A 12,690-nucleotide genomic window follows, 5' to 3' on the forward strand; every position below is an offset into this window, starting at 1 on the left:
AGAGCTGGGAGTGCATTGGTGACCAGGACGGACGAGGTTCCCACCTCAGGCAGCCTTCCGTTTAGGGGACAAAGACGGGCAGGACCTCAGCACCGAGGAGGGAGAGCATAGAGCAGAGATGCGGCAGGCGTGGAAGTGGGGACCGCACGGTTAGTGGGTGCAGAGAGGGCCCCTCGGAGGAGGTGGCATTAAACAGAAAGCCACATAGCAAGAAGGACAGAGACCCCAGAGGGCCCAGGGGATCCATATTCTAAGTAGTCAGATCAATATGGAGAAGGCAGGAAGCAGGATAGAGCTTGGATTAGTTGTCTCTTAAAGGAGTCATCTAGACCTGTTACAGTGACCATTAAGTTTCAATGTGAGTTCTGGAGGGGACATTGAGACTATTGCTATGGGTGATGAGGCCTGTCGCAGGGCGAGGGAGACCATGACAGACTTGGAGGGTTTCGTTCTTGGAGCCCTGGTGGCTCCAGGCAATGGTGGCACCTGGATCTCAATTTCAGTTCTTGGAGGTGGGGTTATATGGACAGAAGAAGAGGCTGAAACAGTCGAGTAAGGCTTGGAGCTCAGAGCAGGGGGCAGGGGGGAGGGTGTGGGGGTGGACACAGGGTGGATGTGTGTGCCAGAGGTGGAGTCAGGTGGGGACCTGGAGACCAGAACCAAGGAAAAGTAAGAAAGGCTCTCACTTCTGCTACAGAGTGAGGCTGCACCCAGTCTCTGATCAGGATAAAGAATGAAGCCATGTACTACTTAAAGTTTATTTATCTTTTGGAGATTTACTCATTTTTTATTTTATATATATGGGTTTTTTGCTGGCATGTATGTGTGTGCATCACATGTATGTAATACCCACAGAGACCAGAAGAGGGCATCAGATGCCCCTGGAACTGAAGTTACAGAGGGTTGTGAGCTGCCATATGGATGCTGGGAATTGAACCTAGGCCTCTGGATGAGCAGTCAGTGCTCTTAACTGCTGAGCCATCTCTGCAATCTCCCATGTATTACTTTTTTATTTATTTATTTTTTTGAGACAGTTTTTCTCTGTGTAGCTCTGGCTGTCCTGGAACTCACTCTGTAGACCAGGCTGGCCTTGAACTTAGAGATCCGCCTGCCTCCTGAGTGGTGGGATTAAAGGCATGCACTGTCCAGCTTTCCTGTGTATTAAAAAAATTACCCTTCAGAGTAGGGCTTGAACATGCCTTGTATTTTAGGGAAATAATGAAGGACTGGGAGTTACCATGGGCCTCGGTGTGAAAGACAGAATCTGTGGAGAGGAGGCTGTTGGGGTCTGTCCCATGTTACTTACACAAGGCTAGCCCTGGAGTGTAGCCTCTGCAGTGGGGTGTGGAGTCTTCTATCTCCCCTAGGGTCTTAGGGTTTCCTGATACACAGGTCACACCCGAGGAGGCCCTCACAGGTCAGACACTGATGGAGTCTCTGAGTAGGCTTGTTTCCAGAGTCTCCTTGAAGGAATTGATACCTGATGGGAACTATCTGCCATCTTGAACCTGGGGGGATGAGCGAGGGCCTGTGTGTCTCTTCACTTGGAGCTGTTAGGGTTCCAGAACATCGCGGGCAGAATGCTCACCCCATGCTTGGTGTTCCCGCGGAGCCCCCATGTCACCTGAGAGAGCCATACATGAAACTGTGGGTAATGGGCCCAGAGGAGGGGATCCTGGGGGACTCCCCAGAGCCTGTCTGGCCATATTCTCTGGGTTCCTCTAGCTCTATTTTGCCCGCCTCCTACCTAACTCAAACAGCTGTGCCCCATCAGCTTGGTGCTGGCAGCCGGATAAATCAGAGCGGAGACTGCCAGCCTTGCCCAATTACCGCGGGACCAGATGTGCATGTGGGCAGGTGCCCAGGCTCTTCTCCCGCTCACGAAGGCTCTCAGGTGGCCACATGGGTTGGCAGCTAGCCTGTTTCTTCCCTGGGAAGGCTAGAGTTGGGCAACGGAATTGTTGGCCCTGCCTTTTTCCTGGGCAGACAAGACCCTGGCCTTTAGCTGTTAAGTGAAGTGTGTGTTGGGCTCTATCCTTGCTGGGGATTGAGGAGCAACTCTCTTCTTGGAGCTGATAGCCAGCCGTGCTCATGCTGGGCCATGCCAGTCCTCTGATTGGCAGGGGCACTGGCTGTGGGGGAATGTGAGAGGAGGCTGCTTGGGTGTTTCCCTGCTCTCGTTGTGCCCAGCCTGGAATGCCCTAGTCATGTGATACTAGAAAGCTGTTGTAGTTCCTACTATACAGTCCCATCTTCAGCAGCAGCTGGAGAGGCCATGGAGGCCCCTTGCCTGGACACAGTGAGGATTAAGGATCTTGAGAGATGACCTAGTGGTAAATGCTTGCATGCAGACATGAATTCGATCCCTAGCGTCCATGTAAAAAAGATGGGCCTGTAGTGTGGGCCTGTAGTCGTCCCAGCATGGGGAAGCAGAGATGGGTGGGGCCCCAGGCACTGTGAGATACCCTGTCTCAAAAAATCAGGTGGAAGGTGGTTGAGGACCAGTGTTGACCTCTGACCCTTATGCACACGTGTACACACATGCACATGCATGTATGTACACTGCGACACAGTTGTGTCCGATACACTCAGGCCTCAAGGAACAGAAGTAAATATCTCAGGACATTTTTACCTCAGGAAAAGGCCTCTGGGTCTCCTGAGATTTCCCAAAGGCTTGACCACTGGGATGTCTGAGGAATCTCTCTGGATTCTTGGCTCTATTTCAAAGTAGGGGACCTGTCTCTGGAGGGGCAGCAGGTCAGGGGAGGACATGCCACAAACCAGGTTGGTCTCAAGGCCTGCCTAGGCACAGGCTCGGGAGGGTAGAGCGTGTGCATTCTGAGATTCTTTAATTTTTAACAATTACATGTATTTATGTATTTATTTGTGGGGGGCTTCCCGTGGTGCACATGGGGGTCAGAGGACAATTTGTGTTAGTTTTACACTTACACCATGGGTGAACTCAGGTCGTTGGACTGGGTGGCAAGCCCCTTTACATGCTGAGCCATCTCTCGGTCTCTCTGAAATGCTTTGAGACTCCAATCCCTTGTGGAACTGGGGCTATAGCCTGGCCCCGCTGGGAGTCTGTAGCCAGATAGCTTGTTCCTTGGCTTCCTCACCCAGCAGTCTCTGTTCTGATGGCCACCAACTCTGTTGTCCAAAACCGCTAACAGGCTGTTTGCTATGACTATGACTAAACACTTGAGGTTGGATACTGTATGAAGAAAAGAGGTTTATTTGGCCCACAGCTTTGGAAGCTGGACATCAGACAGCCCCAATCCATTCAGGGTGATGGGGTGATCACGTGATGACGTGTGAAGACCATCATTTGGGAGGCTCAGCATCAGGCCAGTTCATTTGGTAATGGCCTACTCTCAGGGAAACTGGGGTCCCGTGAGACATTAATCTCTTCCTAGGTCCATCCTTAGCCTAATCTCCTCCCTGTGTCCCACCTCCTGAGAGTCTCCCTACCTTAACACAGCCCCCATGGGGACTAGGCTTCCAGCGCACGGGTCTTTGGGGAACACACTCAAGCCATATCTGCGGCACAGCAGTTGGGAGCCCCAAAGGCCACTGGCTGTGTAGTTGCTCAGCTGTGGCACATGCAAAATGCCAGAGAATTCTATGTAGGCTTCAAAAACCACAGGGATGCTGGGTGCTGGGTGCCCGGGCCTGTGCTTCATACTGTTTAGCTGTCCTCTTCAGGCCCAAGACCTTCCAGGGAGATGCTAGGTCCCCACTTACAGGAAGCTGATGTGTAAGCAGGGTTGGTGCCAAGCTGGCTGAATGCAGAGCCCACATCCGTTCACCAGCTAGTACCCTGCCTGGCTTTCCAGATGTCAGCTTCCTGTCAGGTGCAAGACTGGGGTCTGGACACTGGTCCTCCCTCCTCCAAGACTGTGTAACAGTCCTGGCTGTTCTAGAACTCACTTTGTAGACTAGGCTGGCCACGAACTCACAGAGATCTGCCTGTCTCTCTGGCTCCCAAGTGCTAGGATGAAAGGCGTGAGCCATTGCCCAGCTAAAGACACAAGGACCCTTGTAGTTGTTACACCACCTCCAACCCATTTCTGCCAATCAGCTGACATTAGGGCCTGTGGGAATTGCCATGGAGACACCCGAGTCTGGCCTTTGATGCCGCCTTCCTCCTCTGAGAGGACAGGAATGGCAGCCTGGAAGAAAAGTGGGGCCCTTCCACCAGAATAGCCATGAAGGCAGACCTTCTGGAGGCTTCTCTCTCAGTGTGTGGGCCCTGGATGCCCAGCTGGGAAGAAGTGCAACCCCATAGCCCCCGAGGTCTCTGGCCTGGTTTCAAGTAGAACTTCGGCGAGAATAGAGAAAGCACCAATTAGGAATGGGAAGTTTGAGTTTAGCCCCGCCTCTGCTCCCAGTATGCTGTGCGACCTCGAGCCAGCCATGTCCCCACTCTGAGTCTCAGTCTGGCTAACTGCTACACGAGGAGGCTGTGGGGGCAACTTTTGACCCTTTTGCCCATGACCATTAGGAATCTTGGCAAATGTTTCAGCAGAGGAGGACCGGCAGGTTCTTCACCAGCAGAGGGCAGCAGCTGCCTGGGAAAAGTCAAATGTCTCTCTCTGGCTCTGTGGCAGCAACTCCCTGCTATCTCCTCCGCCCCCCACCCCCACCCTTATAACGCTGTACTGTCCAGAGAGACAGGCTGTCTGGTCGGCACCTGAAGCAGACAGAGCTCTGAGGGGCCTCCTGGTCAGGAGCTGGAAGCAACCGATGCAGGAGGCGGTGTATGCAGTGAGCAGTTCTCACTAGCAACTGGCTGCCAGTCAAGTCCCAGTTTCCATGTTTCCCTTACTGGACCCACCCAGTCCCCTGTCCCAGGGGGTCCTTCTGTAGAGGGGTACTGATGCAGAGCCCCCTTACCTGATTTTCACCTCCTCACAGCTCTCTGGAGGCATGTGGGAGGCCATTGGGCTGCAGGAGCAAATGGGACCATGCGGCTTACTTCCTCTGTGACCTAGCTCTGGCCCTGGCCCTCTGTGGGCTTTGTCTTCTCCATCTACAAAATAAATGCTTGGATGGAGGCGGAGGGCTTAGCGGTCATCAGCAAGCCTTATCTAGGAGCTGCCTGGTTCCAGAGACTATGGGCGGATAGAGAGCACCAGTCAGGCCTTTTCTGGACAGAAGGTTCTAGAAGAGTGATGATCAAATATGAAGCATAGGAAACTATGTATGTGGCATGTGTCACTTTCTTGGTCCCCTTCCTCAGGGATTCTCATGGCGGGGAGTGATGGGTTCAGAAGTCTGTCACGTATTGGCGTTTTGGCAGCTCACTGATTGACCTACTTCTGCTGTCTCTGTCTCTGTCTCTACAGCTTGGGGGTCTGGTCCACAGTCCTGTCAACTGTCCCCTGCTGGGCTTCTCAGCTGTCAGCACTTCCCTTCCACAGGGCTACCTCTGGGTAAGTTGTCCTTCGCCTAGCTAGGACAGGGTGGTGTCTGTCCTCACAATGGGAACAGAGAGGGTGACTCAAGAAGGGTTCTGAGAAAGCCACCCACCTGCCTAGCAGCTCTGTCAAAGGCTTCCTAGGAACTTCGGGGCTTGGAGGTGGGGTTGGTGGTGGAGCCTTATCCAGGGTAACTGCACCCAGGGCCAGGGAGGTGTTGGCAAGGGCCCAGACTTCTAGGAGAGAGGTAAGAGTAAAGCTATGCAGAGGCCCTGATTACGGGAGGCTCAGGTCAGAAGAGGCTCAGGTCAGAGGAGGGCTGGGTCTCTGGCCCCGCCCAGGGCTTAGGCATCAGCACTGACTCTTCCCCATCTCAGTGGGCTTCTAGCCACCTTCTCTACTTCTGGGGTTCTCAGCAAAGCTCTGTCTTTTTTAAAATGAGGGTCCCCCATGCTCCTTGGGTTGCTGTTTGTGCCCTCCTATATGCAAGGTTCTGGCTTCCCCGTCCCTTGCCGCCCTCTAACACATGCTCCTTCCTGTCTCTGGGAATTCGTGCAGCAGAACCTTGGCTTACCCTTTAGATTGCAGTACAAATGTTGATTTTTTTCCTTCACTGTTTCCCAATTATCATCTAGCACCTGGTGAATCTATTCATCTATGCATGAATGCATCTACTTACCCTGTCCATTCTTCATCTATTCATTCATCCATCCATTTGTGCATCCATCTGTCCATCTGGCCATCTGTCCACCATTCCATCCATCCATCCATCCATCCATCCATCCACCCAGTCATCCGTCCGTCCATCCATACATCCAGTCATCTATCTAATCTTCCACCCTTCCACACACCCACCAACCCAACCACCACTTATCCATCCAATTGCTCACTCATGCATACATGCGTGCATCTATCCATCCCCTTGGCAGGTATACACATGAGGTGCATACCATGAGCTAGATACAAAAGTAACACAGTGAATGGGACAGAGGGTCATTTTAAGGAGACAGAATAGCTCTTATTTGGGAGGCCTCTATAGAGGAGAAACTGGAAAACCGACTGCTTATTGCATCTACTTGAACCATTTCTTGATTTCCTTTGGCCCCACTGAAACTAATTGGTTTCCTTATAGCTGGGAACAAATGACCTTTATGAGATCAGGTTGTGTGTGGGATGGACAGAGGAAGTACCTCTCCATTACTATCGCCAGTCACAGTGTGTCTGTATACGCATGTGTCTGTGTGTATCTGTGCGTTTGTCCGTGTATCTGTGTATGTGTCTGTGTGTATCTGTGTGTTTGTCCGTGTATCTGTGTATGTGTCTGTGTGTATCTGTGTGTTTGTCCGTGTATCTGTGTATGTGTCTGTGTGTATCTGTGCGTTTGTCCGTGTATCTGTGTATGTGTCTGTGTGTATCTGTGCGTTTGTCCGTGTATCTGTGTATGTGTCTATGTGTATCTGTGTGTTTGTCCGTGTATCTGTGTATGTGTCTGTGTGTATCTGTGTGTTTGTCCGTGTATCTGTGTCAGGGTGCGGTCCCCGGGAAGGTGTGCTCTAGTCACTGGCTTGACATCCTCTCTCCGGGCCTCTGCTTCTAGGTTGGAGGTGGGCAGGAGGGTGCTGGTGGCCAGGTGGAGATCTTCTCCCTGAACCGGCCTTCGCCACGCACTGTCAAGTCCTTCCCCCTGGCAGCCCCCGTGCTCTGCATAGAGTACATTCCGGATCCGGAGGAGGAGGCTGAGGGTACCGAGGAGAGCCGGGTGGCTGCTGACCCCTCGGCTGCAGCACACCCCACCGTCTGCCTCGGCTTACAGGATGGCAGGTAGGGATGGCTTGTCCTGCCAGGCAGGTGACTGCAGGTAGTCCCTCCTGCTCTTCGGGTCACTAACCAAAGCACTCTTTCCCAGCTTGGTGTCACCAGGAAGATGGGAACTGGAGACAGCCATTGTGGCATATAAGTGTCAGGGGTAGCTTATGTCATAGCTGACAGCCCCCATACCTCTGGCACCACCTCCTGGCTGTGCATCCTTAGACACACCATGTCAAGCCAGTTCTGGTCTGGTGAAACTCAGGAGTCCTGCATGTTGAGTTACTGAGTCTCAGGTTCCTATGGTCAGTGAAGCTTAGTACACCCCCCCCCCCCGCCCCATGCAGGGCCATGTGAGTACAGGAGGGCCAAATGGGGGTAGAAAGTACAAAAGAGAATCCCCCTGTATCTCTGCTCTTCACCTTGTCCTGCAGAAGGACTGTGTGTGTCTCCGGAGTACCTACGATGTGCCTCACATGTGCTGAGTAGGATCTCTCACAGTGACCTTGCAGCCTGGGGAGCTATCTTCATTCCCATTTCCCACACAACGGGGAGCCGAAGCTAGCATTCTGAGAGGTGGTGAGGAGCCATGCTTATCCGCCCATAGTCTGGGTTGGGACTGTAGCCTGGCGCCCCATCTGGGCCTGGACTTAGGAAAGATCTGGTGAACACCTTTTATTTTCGTTTTGAGCCAAGATACATTTCATGTAATATAATTTTAGGGGACCTGGAAGTGTGGCTTGGTGGGTAGAATGCTTGCATGGCCTACACAAGGTCCGAGCTCCATTCCTAAATTTTCAGACTGGGCGCAGTGTTTCATGTCTGTAATTCTGGCACCTGAGAGGTGGTGGCAAGAGGCTCAGAGGTTTAAGGCCATCTTTGGTTACATAGCAAGATGGAGACCAGCCTGGATCACACTGAGACCCTGATTCAAAAAACAAAGCAAAGCAAAACAAACAATATGAAACAGAATCACTGTTTTAGCTGTTTTAAGGAGCAGAACTTGGTGGTTTCTGGCAACCGCTACCAAGCTCCAGAACATCCTCATTTCTCCCCAGAGAAGCTTTTACCCATCTCATCCCCTCCTCAGAAACTGCTGATCATCCTAGGACTCTGAGGGCTTCCCTCAGGCATGCCCTAAAAACAGCATCTAGAGCCCCATAGCCTCTGCTCCCCGCTTCTCCTTACCCTGTGCATTCTTACAAAGCCCAGGGGTGTTGCCAGGCTTTGTTCCCTGATGGCCCTCAAGTGGGCACCCCAGATCATTTGAGGAGGAGTGCTGAAGGTCAGCACTCCGGGTCAGCAGCTAGGAGCTGGTGGTTGGATTTGAACTCAGGTCTGAGTGGCACTGGAACTCAGTACCTTTCTCATTTATTCTGGAGCCAGAGTCCTGACTGGTGACAGAAGCCAGGGTTTCTGTAGGAGGGAGGAACAAGGCTGGGTAAGTGAGGCCCATTCACGGGTAGGTGCCTGTGAGTCTCACTGATAGCATCTCTCCCTTCAGCATCCTGCTCTATGGCAGTGTGGACACTGGTACCCAGTGCTTGGCAACCTGCAAGAGCCCAGGCCCTCAGCCCGTGCTCTGCCTGCGGCACAGCCCCTTCTACCTGCTTGCCGGCCTACAGGACGGGACTCTCGCTGCCTATCCTCGGACCAGTGGTGAGGACTGGTGGGTGGGTGGGCTGGGGGGGCATCGGGTCATCGGGGCACCAAACTGGGCCTGGATCTTCTGCTGAGAGATTGAACGACACAGGCCGGGGAGGCAGTGTTGGAATGGGCTACTCAGGATGGGGGATTCTGCAACCTGACCTTCACTGGGGTCTAATGCTGAGTTCCCACATGTTTGAGTCCTTGTAGAAGGAGAGCATTTATTTCTCTGCCAGTAGACAAGCGCTGGGGGACAGTGCTCCGTGGGCTGAGAGACCCAGGGTGGTCTTGAAAAGACCTGGCTTCTTGTTCAGGCTCTGCCCTGTGACAGCCATGTCCCCAGTAAGCGGCGCTTTTTTTTGTGCCTTGGGCTCTTTCATAAAGTGAGAGTCGGGTAGTGCCCACTCCTCTTGGTTCTCGGGAACAAAATGACTCAGCGTCGACTGGGCACAGGCCAGGATGGGTGCTGAGAAGGGGAGGCACCTTTGGGCTGCCGCTGTCAGAGCTGTCGCTGGCCATGTCACGGAGCCCGAAGCTGGAGGGCGGCAGGGCTGTGCTGCAGCCGGATGCACTGCACCCCAGTGCTTCGGGAACGGTGTCAAGGAAGTGATATGCCCTCATCATTGTAAGCCTGGCTGCTACCTTAGGGAGTCATCTCTGCTCCAGGCACTAGGACACTGAGCCCGGGGGAGGAAGGAGCACAATTCCTTCATAGCCATGTGAGTGCTGTTCATGGGCCCTGAGCCCCACCCAGCCTTGCTCAGCCCCCAGTCTGATGGTAAGGACCCAGTGGCTAGCTTGGCGTTTCCCCTCCCCCCAGGCACCCAGCTCAGCTCTGATCTGATGGCTGCGTCATCCTTGCAGCCTGTTGCAGGGTTATAAACGGATATTTGCAGTGAGGGTTTTTTTTTTTTCCGTACTTGGCACTATGTTGGTATTTTTAATTAGCTTTTGATAAGGCATTTATAGTTTTTAATTAAAGGGGGAAGAAGGGAAAAAAATCCCTTACCATCAGACAGAACAGAGCGTGTGTGTGAATGTAAATCCTGGCTCAGATGTGCTGGGGTAGACAAGAGGGTCTGAAGGGACCACCCACCCTCCTGTGTGCCCTAGACACCACGACTCTAGCTTCATCCAGCCCTGACTACCTGTGTGGGTGCTTAGGTGGGCGTGGCAGGGCTGCTGTAGCTAATTATTACAACAGTGGCTCAAACAGCAGAAGTTCAAGATCAAGACTCTTGAGAAGGGTCCATCCTAGACTTCTCCGGCTCTCAGTGGCATCTTGACATGGGATGACATCACTTGTGTCCTTACGGGCCTCATGAGGATGTCTCCCTGTCCATGCGCCCTTGTGTCCCAATCTCCTTTTTATAAAGATGCCTGTCACTCTGGATTAGGGCTCCACCAACCCAGGGCCGCTAATTACATCAGGAGGAATGTTGTCTCCAAGAAAGACAACATTCTGAGGCATTGGTGCAGGGTTAGGGCTTCAGTGGAGTGGATTTTGGGGAGACACAGTTCAGTCCCTGATGGAGTTTTGAGTTTAACATCTGGGTTTCAGTTTAGGATTGGAGCTTGCTAGCTTGTCAGAATGGAGACCCCCCTGAGGGTATTACACAACCTCCCTTTCCATTTGGGGCCTCTTCCCTGCAAATGTTTGCTTCCCCAATATGTATGAACACCTACTGTGTTCCATGGATACGCTGGTCAACCAAACAGACATGCCTCCCGCCCTTGTGAGGTCTAAAGCCTCCAGAGGGAGGGTCAGAATAGCCAAAGCAACAAGCAGGAAGCTGGGGGCTCCTGACGTAAGATTGGGATCACTGTTCGAGCCTGACTACCTAGTAGGGTAAACTGGGTGCCTGGGGTCCCTCCCAAGAGGCAGGTCCTGAAGCTGAGACCTGAGAGAGCGTGGCCAGACAAGTGGCAAGTTGAGGGGAAAGTGTTTGGAGCAGAGGGACCAGTGTGTGTGTGAAGGCCATGGGGGCCCCAGAGAGGAGAATGCAGAACTAACTAATAGCAAGAGGGTAAGTGGCAAAGTCTGGGGACAGACAGCTGCTCATGAGGACCTTGGCTTAGCTCACTGGGAAGTAGAGAGATGCAATGCAGAAGTCTAGACACTGACCCGTTTGACAGGAGGTCAGGTGCGCCCGGCATTGCACCCTTTCTAGAATCCTCTTCTCCTGGTGTCTGTGGCCGTAGCTGTCTTGGCCACTGAGAGGTCGACCCTTCCCTGGGTCCCCAGCTACCCTGTGCTTCCCTGAAGAGGTGATTCCCGGCCTGAAACCAGACTCTTAAAACCACAGCACCACATGGTTGAAAATAGGCCCCAGAGTCCCCTTGCCTCAGGAGCAGAGGCCTTTCTCAGTCCTGTCCCTGGGCCAGCCTCAAGGTACCCTTCCAGAACCTCTTCGGGGTGCCCTGATGGTGAGGAATGTCTGGGATGTGGACTGCCCAGGCTCCACTGCTGTATCCTGGAGCTGGCGCTGGATGAGATGTGTATAGCAAAATGCAGCCTCTTTACCTGTGAAATGGGGGTGCAGGCAGCTGTTCCTGACCGGCTGTGTGTGCAGGTTACATGTGCAGATTTCCCCAGGGCCTACAGTGGAGCTCCCCACCCCCGCCTGGGGTGGGCCCCTCTCAGCCTCAGTGTCTTTCGCTCTGGACCAGCCAGATCTGGACCCCTGTGGAAGACCAGCAGGCTGTGTCACCTGAGGCTGGGGGAGGGGGTGGAGAGATGCTGGCATCCTGAAGGTGCCTTTGCTGAGACAGGCCTTCGTCTCTGCTGACCGGCTGTGCAGTTGGAGTCAGCCTAGATGAATGGGCTGTCACGCAGGGATGGGGGTGAGCCCGCGAGTGCAGGTTCTGGACCATGTGCTTGCTAACAACTACCCAAGGGTTGGGAAGCGGGGGCGACTGGAGGGGGTGCCCCTCGAGCCCTGCCCAGCCTCAGTAATTACCTTTGTAGTCTGTGAAGCCAGTGAAGTGGGGGCTGGAAGGACCGTAGAGGACAGAATCTGTCCAGAAAAACCAAGTCCCAGCAAGGTCAGCAAGTCCAGGGTGCTCGCGTGAGCTCTGACGGGGGCTCCTGGCCACGGTCCACTCTGATACAAATTTATATTGAATTTTATCACACTTCCTTGCTTTTGAGGGCTTTGGGGGACACTAACCCGTGAAGGTGGGATGGTCAGTATGCACTGACCTGCAGGACTTCAGTGACTGTGGTGTACTTCAGTGACTGTCCTTGGGTGGCAGGTGTGAGGGTTCCTCAGCCATTGCTGCTGTGCCATTGGGTGAACCCCAGTTTCCAGCCTCTGAGATGCTACCCCAATATCTTTAGCTCCTTTTCCCAAGCGTTAACCCACTGGCATCTTAGCCACAGTGACACTGCTCACCTTATGCCACTAGGGGGCGCTCAAAAGCCTTGTATTTCCCTGAATCTGGTGCCCTGGGTCCAGGGTCACATTCCTATGGAGGTCTGGCCTCCTTCTGGTCACCTGCCCCTCCCAGACACCATTCCCAGCACCGAACTGGAAGCTGGGCTGGGAGGCAGCCAGGCTAGACCCAGCTCTGGGTTTAAACTCCTTTGGGGAATTGCTCAGGTTCTCTACTCTGGGCCTCTGTTGTCACCTTTAATTAAATGGCGCCAGCACTGGCTTTTGTAGACTATCCGGAGCCAGTGAGCAGGGACGACCGTGCAGCTGTGTGACTTGGGTAATTGAACTTGCAGCCTGTTAGCTGTAAGTCAGGGCCAGCGACAGTATCTGCCGCGCAGGCTTGTGGGAGGTAAAGACTTCATTCCTGAGCAGAGCGACTG

The 12,690-nt window shown here is 53.4% G+C and overlaps 1 protein-coding gene across 5 annotated transcripts in view; it reads left to right on the top strand.

Annotated features, from left to right (window-relative positions):
- The window catches only part of Arhgef10l (Rho guanine nucleotide exchange factor 10 like), a 149,573-nt gene that overhangs the window by 113,633 nt on the left and 23,250 nt on the right, over window positions 1–12,690 (top strand). For all 5 annotated transcript variants that reach the window (XM_087906958.1, XM_087906959.1, XM_087906957.1 and 2 more), the window contains 3 exons: window positions 5,349–5,435; window positions 7,018–7,241; window positions 8,731–8,885. In XM_087906958.1, coding sequence (XP_087763084.1) covers window positions 5,349–5,435; window positions 7,018–7,241; window positions 8,731–8,885 — 466 coding nt within the window. The remainder of the gene's footprint in view (window positions 1–5,348; window positions 5,436–7,017; window positions 7,242–8,730; window positions 8,886–12,690) is intronic.

Source organism: Myodes glareolus, chromosome 6, assembly GCF_982192425.1.
Source record: "Myodes glareolus chromosome 6, mMyoGla1.1, whole genome shotgun sequence".
Lineage (NCBI taxonomy): Eukaryota > Metazoa > Chordata > Mammalia > Rodentia > Cricetidae > Myodes > Myodes glareolus.